The 12,503-nt window shown below is 32.9% G+C and overlaps 1 protein-coding gene across 2 annotated transcripts in view; it reads right to left on the bottom strand.

The window, feature by feature from the left end:
• Nucleotides 1-1,150: 1,150 nt before the first annotated feature.
• The window catches only part of LOC125663367 (multiple epidermal growth factor-like domains protein 10), a 36,335-nt gene continuing 24,982 nt past the window's right edge, over nucleotides 1,151-12,503 (bottom strand). Inside the window, exons 9-10 of one of the 2 annotated variants that reach the window (XM_056146493.1) lie at nucleotides 2,476-2,596; nucleotides 1,151-1,703 (exon numbers count right to left, since the gene is read on the bottom strand). In XM_056146493.1, coding sequence (XP_056002468.1) covers nucleotides 1,535-1,703; nucleotides 2,476-2,596 — 290 coding nt within the window. In that variant the 3' untranslated portion in view covers nucleotides 1,151-1,534. Of the gene's footprint in view, nucleotides 1,704-2,475; nucleotides 2,597-12,503 lie in introns of those variants that run through there. The other variant, XR_008797695.1, reaches the window with a different exon arrangement.

Genomic DNA, 12,503 nt, shown 5'->3' on the forward strand with positions numbered 1-12,503 from the left:
TTTAGAAGCATTCGACATAGGCCTAAGCAACAAAGAGGGGAAAAAGCAGATATATATATTGTCTGTATATCTATGATGATATGTTAATTCATTTTTGAAAATTATGAAGACATGTTGCAAATTAAGAGACATTAAATAAAAAGTGTTTCCGGTCTAACGAAACAAACAATGAAAAACATATATACACATGTTATAAGTCAAAAGTCTTTTCTATAGGATCGTAGTATCCAAATCAAGTAGAAATATAAATAATACCAAGTTCTTTTTTGTTTTAAATGTCAAATTTTCACAGTTACCTGCATTCAGCTGAGATTCGGAGATGTGGAGCGTGTGCGTTTATGATAGTTTATTTAGTGCACCAAACAACATTTTTTCCATAATTTCGAAGCGTTTCGGACCAAGATGTCTTCCCATCATACGCGAAATTACCACGGACACATTCACTATATTTTGGTCTTGTAAAAGTTTTAGCATTTTCCTACCGGCCCCGAATTCTCCATCATCACAATATCCTTCGTGGATAATTCCGTTATTGTCCTTAAATCTGTATATAAGGATGTTGTGGTTGGCTTTCCCATAGACCAGGTCCATGGGAAACTTTGATTCACTATTGTGGCCCAATCATATCTCCGGGGGCCATGTATTGCACAAAATTGAATCTACACTATGTCAGGAACATTCATATAGATTTAAACTTTTCTGGCCTAGATATTCATAAGAATATTTTTAAGTGACCCAACTTTAAGTTCGCCTTTTCTTGATTTTCTTCCCTTTTTGAAGACCCGTAACCCTTCATTTCAGGAAACTTGATTTCCCTTTACTTAAATATAAGTTGTGTCAAGTTTTATTAAAAATGACCCGGTGGTTCTTGAGAAGACATTCAAAAGCCCCACGATTTGCTTTACTAATTCTTGATTATCTCACTTCAAAAAGGGCGTGACATTGCATTTGAACAAACTTAAACCTCTTTAACCAAGCATACTTTGTGACAATTTTGGCTGAATTTAGCCCTTTGGTGTGGAAAAGAGGTAGAAAATGCTAAAATATTACGGATTGACAAACAGACTGACACCGGATAAATATAATCAGAATTACCCACTTGAGCTTTCAGCTCATGTGTGCTAAAAACAAAATAAAAGAGAAGAAATACTGAATGGGTGGACACGCCTGAATTTTTTATATTGAAATATACACTACATAAATTATCAGAACTGGAATTAAGTTTTGTCATTAAATTATATGTTAACTAAGTGTTTATATAACTGTTTTAATCAATAATTCAATAAAGTAAAATGAAAGGTGGGATTCTGATGTCATTTTCTGTATTTCCTTCAAACACATTTTTGTGATCAAAAGGTTTATATCATCCTTAAATATATCGTGCTGTACAACAATAATCATTATTGATGGTATCAACATCTTTCTTGTTCATTGCTTTAACATTCCATACAGATTTGGTAAGTCTGTTTTTTTCGTTTGCTCTCCGTCTGCTCTACATTTACAAAGCGGCTGATTTCTCTTTTGTTATGTCGCACTAGGACTGTATTTCTTGATACAGATTCTCATCTCTGGTCAGGTTCAATTCCTGATATTTTTGGTGGTCAGCTGATGTGTCTTCACTCTCATTATGTATGCAGTCAGTAGATGTATAGTGTACAACATCAGAACGGCGAGTGTTACATTCTTTCTGTATTGGCCTTTGTCTGAAAAGAGTATGTATATTTTCATATATACAAAGTAATAAATTGTCTGTTTACATGTTGTCTTACGCTCCATATGAGCGTTTTCACCCATTAGTTAGGGTTATGGGAAGTGACACAGAATTTGACCTATGCATTTTATTTTCGGTTGTAGGAATTAGTTTATGGTAATGTTAAATGACTAAGGAAAAACAATTTCGTACATTAAACATATAATGTTTTACGCAGCGATGGGATCGTCAAATGAACTCTGGACTCGCAGTTGCGAAGCGAATGCTATAACTTTGAATTGATGAATTTTAAAGAGTGTCAATATTTCTAGGTTCAACAGCACATTTAGAAATTCGATACGCAGGGGCTTATGCTGCGTATGGCCAGTTTTCAAATCGAGGCAGAGTATCGAAAAACAGGTTGATGCTACAGGAGTTTCAACAGTCTCGTTTAGAATAAGCATTCCGCAAATTTTACGGTCGTTATAACGATAAAGTTTGTCTTTACAACTCGCCATTAAATCAAATGGTGTCTGATGTGTTTCATACCGTTCTTTACACACTTATTTTGACTACAGATTCCTCCCTTCATCTAGTGGATCTAGATAAAGGGCTCACGGCGGGTGTGACCGATCGACATGGAATGTTTACTCCTTCTAATCAGCTGATCCCGCCTCTGGTAAGCCCAGTGGTCGTGTTTGTCAAACTTTATTTTTTTTCCTTACAGGCGTTATAAAGTTGATCAATATTCGTTATCCTTACCTTTTCATACAAGTAATAAATACCTTAACTTGAAAAAAACAATGATGACGAGAAACACATTCAGTGTTACAGATACGGTGAATCCAACAATCCAGGAAGCGGGAAGATTGAATTCTTGTGCTGCGTCTGATGTCCGATCTGAAGCTTAAGAACATAAGTAAGAATTATCAACTTATTTCGTGAAATATGTATATTTAAGCCAAAATGATAAAAGTACATGTAATAAAAATAGGAATTATCGTTTGGAGGATTCTTTATACGTAAAAGAGTTGGCATACGTTTGGTCAATGTAGGTTATTTTTTATTCACGAGAGGTCAGATAACCTATGCTTTTATTCAGTGCATTGTATCTGAATTTATTCCTTAATTAATTGTTTATTTACTGAAGATCGTTGTCTCATATGAATTATACCGCATAATGTATGGGGAAGGAAAACTCAGATAAGGAAATAAATTGGTGAAGATGATACCACATTTGCATGGAAAACTTATACGGTACCAATTTTGATGCACCAGATGCGCATTTCGACAAATAATGTCTCTTCAGTGATGCTCAACTGAAATGTTTGAAATCCGAAATAACTATGAAGTTTTAGAGCTAAATATAGCCAAAAACAGCGTGCCAAAAATGTGGAGCCAAATTTGTCCAAGGATAAGAGCTATGCATGAGGGAGATAATCCTTAATTTTGAAATGAATTTCTAAATTTTACAACCGTAATTAAATATACATCCGTATTTTTAAGCTAGTAACGAAGTACTTAGCTACTGGGCTGTAGAGACCCTCGGGGACTAACAGTCCACCAGCAGAGGCCTCGACCTGGGGGTCATAATGTAAAACTTATACGGTACCAATTTTGATGTACCAGATGCGCATTTCGACAAATAATGTCTCTTCAGTGATGCTCAACCGAAATGTTTGAAATCCGAAATAACTATGAAGTTTTAGAGCTAAATATAGACAAAAAACAGCGTGCCAAAAAAGTGGAGCCAAATTTGTCCAAGGATAAGAGCTATGCATGAGGGAGATAATCCTTAATTTTGAAATGAATTTCTAAATTTTATAACAGCAATTAAATATACATCCGTACTTTCAAACTAGTAACGAAGTACTTAGCTACTGGGCTGTAGAGACCCTCGGGGACTAACAGTCCACCAACAGAGTAATGAGAAGCTCTTACCATGAGTATTTCAGAAATATAACATGTTACTGCTTGAATATACCGTGTTAATATATTATTTTAATGCAAAAGTTACTTAAGAGGATGTCTCAGTGAAAAACATCCAAAATGGTCCAGTAGCAAAATTGTCTGTTTGGATTCAAACTTTGCCAGTAATATCTAGTATGGATGAAATGAAATTCTGAAATTTTTTATCTTGATCATTGCGCTGGCACAAGGTGGTAGACCTGTTTTTAAAAATAGACCTTCTGTAACAAAACTTTAAAGCAAATTTTACAGGTTTACGTCCAACTTTGGGAATAAATCAAAAGAAATCTTAAATAATTGTTGATAAAGAACAAGGGACGTTATTGGCCAAAATTGGCCGCTCTTCAAAAACCGATCATATTTTGCAGGTAGAAAGGTGATAATTTTTTTTCAGTTTTTTTGGTTTCATCCATATATAACATGTACCATTTACTTGTTGCTGATATTGATAAAATAACGTTACAATATTGCATTGTTAAATCTGACGCTATTTTTCGACGGTCGCTTTTTCGGAACGACGTCATCGACCTTATAAGACTTACAGTCCCCTGATTCTTCTAGAATATTTTTCTAAAAGCTACAATTTTAACTTTTTATATAAAAATACTCATTGAGATCAAAGACTATTGAAAACTGGCATGCTATGGAAAATATATTATTCATTTACATGTAACTTTATCGTGGTCATAGACATTTTGCGGAAGAATCTTGTGTTAATTAGAATGAGGGAAATAATGCGTTTATTTGTCAAAAATTGTTGAGTAGAACGCAATCATATTTTCGAAGGTGCTGTTCACTGTCCTCCTATTCAAATGAAATATGGAAAATAAAGTGGCTCTTGAATTTTTTAATTTTTTTTTTTTGGTCATAAAATAAACAATTCGATTAAAAACGTCGATTGAGTCGGATAAAATTACTTGTTATGCATGTACACCAAGGACTATGTAGCAGGTCTGCTTACACGTGTATGCAATATACATGTTACAGTACATATGAAGAAAATATGTCCGCCTGCTGTGGGTATTTACAAAATATTTTGGATAAAGTGTGGTAAATGTACATGTACTAAACGATACAAATTCATGTTGCATGAATGGGATGTCATTTTCTTGGGTACAGCAAAACACGTAAAGTAATATACATGTAACTTCAGATGGTATATTTCATATAGCAAATGTATTTAAAAACCTTACAAAAATGCGTCCGTGTTTGTATCTTTACATTTCCCTAGATGGTGAACAAAGAGTAGTTCCAACTCTCTCTCTCTCTCTCTCTCTCTCTCTCTCTCTCTCTCTCTCTCTCTCTCTCTCTCTCTCTCTCTCTCTCTCTCTCTCTATCTATCTCTCTCTCCATATAGTGTTTATCTTTGATAAATGAAAATTACATCAGTCAGTGGGCATGTCATTGTATGCACCGACATTCAGTCTAAATCTAGAACGGACTCTGGGAAGTTGTTTGAGTACAGACATAGACAATGTGGTATATTTAACTGCTTTTTCCTGGCACTTATTTCCATATACGAATAAGGATATATAATGAGTGACCACCCCCTCTTTTTGATCGTAGTATTGAATGAGAAAAAAAAAATTAGGCTAAAATTATGAATTGAACCCATGTAGCGAAGGATACCCCCTCCCCCACACACACTCGATTTAAGAATTAGAAGATCAGGCAGACAGTTTCTTTTTTCATTTGCTAATTAACTACCAACTTATCCTTCGACCCCCCCCCCCCCCCCGATAAATGATGCTACGTGTCTGTTTCCAAGAGACAGTATATGTAACTACAACATACCTTTTTTAAGAAATGAATTTAATAAATATCATGCATGTATTTTCGTTTTTCAATGTGCGGGCCAGGCTTATCCATAACACATTGACGTGAGAGAGAGAGAGAGAGAGAGAGAGAGAGAGAGAGAGAGAGAGAGAGAGAGAGAGAGAGAGAGAGAGAGAGAGAGAGAGATTGAGAGAGAGAGAGAGAGAGAGAGAGAGAGAGAGAGAGAGAGAGATAGTTTTCCTAATCATGGAGGGGGCGTACCTCAATACTAATATAAACTTTTAGTAACAACCATCACAACACATATATAATATATTTTATAAGATTGATAAAAGTTGAAGTGTCATCATGCTGTTCAAGTTGTTCCAATAGCAAGGAAATGGTCGACATCACCCCCACCCCGACCCCCTAAATGGAGGGGCAACCCCTCCTCGATAATATGGTGTCTGAATATTTATATCTATACATGTATATATACACATGTACATTCTGCCCAATTACCTTTGTTATATATGTGTACCTGTAATTGTGGATCTATTATATATATGTAAGACGCAACTAAATGAGGTGGTTTTCGGATGAGACCACAAAAACTGAGGTCCCGTGTCACAGCAGGTGTGGCACGATAAAGATCACTCTCTGCTCAATGGCCATAAGCGCCGAGGATAGGCCTAAATTGTGCAGCCCTTCACCGGCAGTGGCGAGGTCTCCATGAGTGAAATATTCTCAAGAGGGGCGTTAAACAATATTCAATCAATCATATGCAATATAGAAAAAAAATCTGCCACAACAATGGTCGAAGTTTCAAATCGATCACAGATTTTCAATGTTTAGAGAAATCACATCTCGCTGGAAGATATAAATGATGATTTGCTGTTATTTTATTTTGAATTTAAACCGTTTTAAAAACCTTTGGAATCAATATCTAATTACTAATGTAGTAATATTTAATTTCAACATGTATCATATATACATACATGCATGTACGTTAAAATTGATGTAAAAAAAAAAAAAAAACCCGCACAATCACGTCAATATTATTAGCAATAAGTTTTATGCATTATATCTAATATATTTGTATTAAAAATAGATTAGAATCTAGCGAAAAAAGTAATAGACATCCCAACTATCTAGCTCTTGAGATATAACGTATCAGTACCCATTTTTGCCGAAAATGAACGAATTTTGGTCCGATTTTTGTAAAAAAAAAATAAAAAAATTCGAGTTATTAAAGGTCTATGCGTGTCTTTGATTTTTTTTAATTCAATTTAAAAACGAAAGTAGAATAATTTCTAATCACCATGCGGTGGATTTTTAATCCGCCTCCGTGACTCGAAAGGCAGACATCATCTGCATTTATTAGATGCAGATTTTTATGGCAAACTAGGGAAAGCATTAATTGTTTGACTGGACATACATGTATTTATTAAATCGCAAAGTAAGTACAAGTTTATGAGGTTAAATGATTGAACAGTTTGGTTCAGTTCTATAACATGCAAAATATTGACGTTGCGTAAGGAAAACAGCCGATTTCCGCATTCATTTCTTTTCAAAATTCATATTATTTGCAGCCAACAACCGACACCATATTGATAAAGAAAGAAGATTATCAATGGATAATCAAACATGCAAAATATAAATCTGGTTTTTGCATGCAAAAGTTTTTTTTTCCAATTCTATAACATGCAAAATATTGACTTTGCGTATCGAAAACATCCGATTTCGCATTCATTCTTTTTTAAAATTCATATTGTGTGCAGCCAACAACTGACACCATATTGATAATGAAAAAAATAATATTAATGGATAATTAAACATGCAAAATATAAATCTGGTTGTTGCATGCAAAAGTATTTGTTTTTGCTAAAGTTTATTCATAATTTATTTCAAATCAACAGATTCCGCTAAACAACTCATCTTTAACGCATATTCATGACGTCATAATAAAATATTACGTCATTTTCATGTAAGAGGGTTTAGAAGAATATCCTAGTTGTGTAAATAAAAAGAATAATTAAGCATAGTATGAAAGTTGAAAAAATGAAAAAAAAATCTCATGGTATATAGCCAATAACGTCCCTTGTCCTTTTATTTTGCAAGTTAATAAATCAGATAAGCACTTCTTGCAATTACAATACACGTGGCTGACATCCATCCTGTTTAAGAGCAAAAAGGTCATGGGATTGACACATTGTTACATTTTGAAAAATATGCAAATATTCTAAGCTTTTAAAGTACTCTTACAGCCATAGTGGTGAATTATGTTTAAAAAAGTTCTTTTGTTTATTGTTAACCTGTCTATTGTATACAACTGACGGTAAATACATTCTACAGTATTGTTTTTGCTGTAGGAATATATGGTATATTTTCATGACAAAATGTCAAAGTTTTTAAAGCATGTGTAGTGTTCTACACACAATGAATAAAAAAAGAAAGATGAAAACATCACAATATGTCACTGTGGTTATTCATAAATATAGATTTTAAAATAAAAATACATTGATGATTTCATTCAGATCATAATAAAAAGCAAATAATTCGTCAGAAAAGTGGGGGTGGGGGGTGGGGGTGGGGGGCACGTTAAAATGCAATTTCTAACATACCATTTTCTCTACCAAGTTTACTTTTCAAAATTATTGAAAAACAGCATTCAAATGTGTTGTTAGAAAACCATTAATACAATTGTAAAATGATTTGATTTTTTTAATAAAATTCCCCAAAATTTCCCTGTTTAAGTTTGTAGACAAGTGCAAAAAGGTCAGATCTAAAAGAATCATAGACTGTGTCTAATTCAGCAAAACACGCATAACAAAACCTAAATAATCATCAGATTAGAATTTTAGATTACAAATTTACTTTTCTGATTACTAATGAGGTTCCTTAGTACAGTCAAGTAATTTTGTCTAATATATATACATATAAACTTGAAATATTCAATGTATATATGCATGATAACACTGTTAAAAATGTACCATTCTGTAGATTGAAATATATTTCCCAATACGTTTCATAATTATATGTTAACATGTATGCATACTTATTGAACAATTACAGAAGTAAACACACCACTGACCAAACTACTCATTTGCTCAACATAATCATTTGAGTCTAAATCAGAAACAAACATCTTTCAGACAACAATTGCTTTTTTGCTTCAGGAGATTAAATGACACTTACTCTTAATTTTTTTGGACAAATATGAGGCAATATAACCACTTAATGGAGATGTATGTGGCCTTTTTTCTGCATTTCAATATCTATTCAGTTCTTTTTTCTGCTACTTCTTGGTGGACTTCATTGTCATCAACTCCTGATATGACTTTTTATATCAGCAGACCAAGAGAAATACTGTCATATTTTGAGACATACAAATTAGCTGCTGTGTCAATACTTGATCTTCAACCTGAATATTGTAAGAATGATTTCAAATTGCCAGAAATTTTTCAGCATTCTTGCATGATGAGTCTTATGAGAGTTTTGAGATTGGTCACTGTTCGTTGTCTTCTCCTTTTCACAAGGACAATATTGTTGTTGAGTACTATTATCTGCGCTTCCTGTAGAACGACATAAGGAACTGTTATTGTCTGTAAGTATCTTCTGACTCTTGATCAATCAATTCATGGTGTTGATTGAACAAAACAGTACCTCATCTGTGTTCCTTTTCTTTTGGAAAATGTTGTATTACCTGAAACATGGAAAACAATGTTTTAAAAGTTAATTAATGATTTATCATATCCAAAACCTTGCCACACTAGTGCCATCACAGTAAAGCCAAACTGAAATGTGTGTTTCCGGTTTCCCTTTTTGCTGCTGACCCTAAATATTTTATAGATTTCAAACATTTCGGTTGAGCATCACTGAAGAGACATTATTTGTCGAAATGCGCATCTGGTGCATCGAAATTGGTACCGTATAAGTTTTACATGTATGAAAAAGAAAATAAAAATCCTGAATTTGGAATTTCTATCTCTTTGCATTCGAATTTCTCTGATGTACATTTTACTATTGTTGATCTTCAAAATGTGTGAAAAGTATTTGTAATGTATAGACCTGTATTGAAAGCATATCAAAGACTAAGATTTGAAATAAAATATTTCATAAAATAGAATGTTTTACCTACCTAAGTACCCTACCTAAATTTTTAAAGAGTGGAATAGGAAACACACATATTTTATTTTGGCCTAATCTAAGGTGAAATACCACCTTTTTGAAATACCTTAAACTTCACTAAATATGCAACATTTATCTAATATGGTGTAAAAGATAAGGGGTCCGTGTTTATCCAACTATCTATTTTGTATTGCTTATAGGAGTTATGAGATTGATAAATGTTCGTTATCTTCACCTTGCATAGTGATTGTGAATACTTGAATTAATACATGTATATCATCTGTGAGTCTGTGACTCTTATGAAAACACTGTATATGAATTCAAAGATTTTACCAGCACAATCCTACAAGTATTCCATTGTAAAATGATAACATAATAAACAATGAATTAACTCATCTGCATGCACACAGACCCAAAAGAAGAAAGAATATTCTTACTGTGACTAGGCAAACATGCAAGTTGCGAAAAAAAGTACTCGTCCTGGACAAGTTAGAATTGGCTCAGGAAGAGTGTATGTCATAGTACACTCGTCATTAGTGACAAGTAATATTTTCTGTAATTGGTGGATTTATTAACATTTGAACCAGTTCCAAGACTCAACTACCTAGATCATGAATCATAAAACTGAAATACAAGTATAGGAATATAAAAAATCGAAGATATATTGGATGAAACAGAAACTGTAATATCACATAGATTTGGAACTTTTTGGTAAATCAATCCTTCCACTACAATCCCCCCCCCCCCGTATAATTGCTGACAAAACCATATACTTTCTGTTTGCACGTTACTGACGTGCAGTAATATCAACATCTGGGACCCTATCACTAAACACACTAAAGTGTATTTAAAAATATATTTCAAGATTTGCTTTGATTAAATAAACTGTTTTCTTTCATAAATTAAAAAGAAAGACATTTTGATGCAAAATAATTCATGTGGTTGTATGTATATACATCCTGATATTCAGTATAATGTCATAAGTCATTTGTAAAGAAATAATATATCTTTTAGAAGTTTATACACCAATATTCTAATTATGTTTATGATTTTTGATATAATATCAATAATTTCATATTAATTTGTGATTATTATTCTGGTTATAACTAAACAAGAGTGTGGGTGTATAACACTCTATCATGTCGTCAGATAATTCCGATTTCAGAAATAAATACTAAATAAATGAACTTTTTTTTATTATTGACATGATATCAAGGTTTTTCTATGTTTTGTCTTCTTGATAGAAACAAAAATATCTTTTTAAAAAAATCAACAAAAAACCCCTATTGATGTCAGAGGGGGTGGGGGGTGGAGTGGTTAAGTTGAAAGAGACTGAGACACACGCACTGCTCAGGTTCACCTTTATCATGTTTACTGCTTAATGACTGAGTCAATGAGTCAGTTTGTTTATTCATGAAAGTGGGTTATGTGTATGTGTGTGCACGTGTGTAATAACTGTATACATACACAAGTGAAATATAAACATATGTAAAAATAATAAATAGATACACATACATACATATGATATTTATTTCATTAATTTGTTTAAGAATTACATCCTACCTAGTCCAACCATAATTACAATTGTCTGTATCATTCTCAACCGGCCAGTGTTGACAAGTGTAGGGGTTGCCGCTCATTGTAGTTTAGCTTTCTGCGTTGTGGTCTGGATGACAGCACCTAGCTTTATTTCTCCTCCATTGTAGCCCAACATTTGATCGATGCTTTTGATATATCATTAGTCTTAATATGCCATTTTCCACGGAAATATTTCAATTTTATGTATCGGGAGGATTTTCCCGGCCCTGGCACGTCCAAATATTTAACATACTGTCCAGGAAGTTGTTCAGAGCATTGTAACAGTCGCAAGTGACAAGACACATCCGTCCTACATTCATATATTTGAAATATATGGCATTCACTAAACGCAGTGTTCGAAAAACCACTGAAATCACACATCTAATGCAATATAAGATGGATGTTGCGTCTGCTCGCCATTTTCCCCCGTATTTGAATAAAGAGCGGCATTACGAAAGATAACTCTTCCAAATATTCTCATAATCTTGTAATATTTTTTTCATTTATGGTATGTACTGTTCATTTTTATGATTTTCATTTTTCATTGACTTTATAATTTTCATTTACAATAAAATTTGTTTATTACCTATATAATAAAACCATATAAATTATGTTTAGATAAAAATATCAAGTAAACAAGATATTGGTTAAGCTCGCTATGGTCATTATATCAACTACTTGCTTAATATATTAGATATGAAAAGCCATCAGTGGATTTTATATATTTGTTAAAACCTAAATTGATCTTTATAATTAATGTCATTACATGAAATTTTAATCTCCATTTAAGTTGTACTGCTGCACCAAACTTGCATATTTTATCTGTAGTTCCAAAGTTTAGCTTACATATGGCTTTGTCCTTAAATATAAATACATGCAATCAGAGCAAAACATTAATATTCTTTAAATCTAACGTATATTTATATGATAAAGCGAAAACAATTTTTTGTTAAGTATTGTAATTATTTGATAAGGCCTCGAGCTTCCATAATTACTGCTATGTATGAATGCCAATTACTGGTAAATATCAAAACCAGTTGTTCCACAAATAGAAACACGTTAGGAAATAAAAAAGGACATTTTCATATCATGTTACACCCTAGATCATAAAAAAAATAACATAACGGAAAGTCATAAGTACCCATCTGGACGATTTTTGTGATTTTGCATGTTTTTCTCTTTGAGACATCCTCTTAATACGCATTTTGATTGCCACATAAACTGGTATGCGAGGAAGTTAAAAGGGAATCAATGGTGTGGACAGTTTTCAATTGTGACGTCATAGTTGAATTATGCACAAATATAACGTCAAACTTAAACATTTTGCTACATATTTTATAAAATAATAAATTAAAGCTTAAAGAAAGTAGACGTAAAGATC

This window comes from Ostrea edulis, chromosome 8, assembly GCF_947568905.1.
Source record: "Ostrea edulis chromosome 8, xbOstEdul1.1, whole genome shotgun sequence".
Taxonomy (NCBI): Eukaryota; Metazoa; Mollusca; class Bivalvia; order Ostreida; family Ostreidae; genus Ostrea; species Ostrea edulis.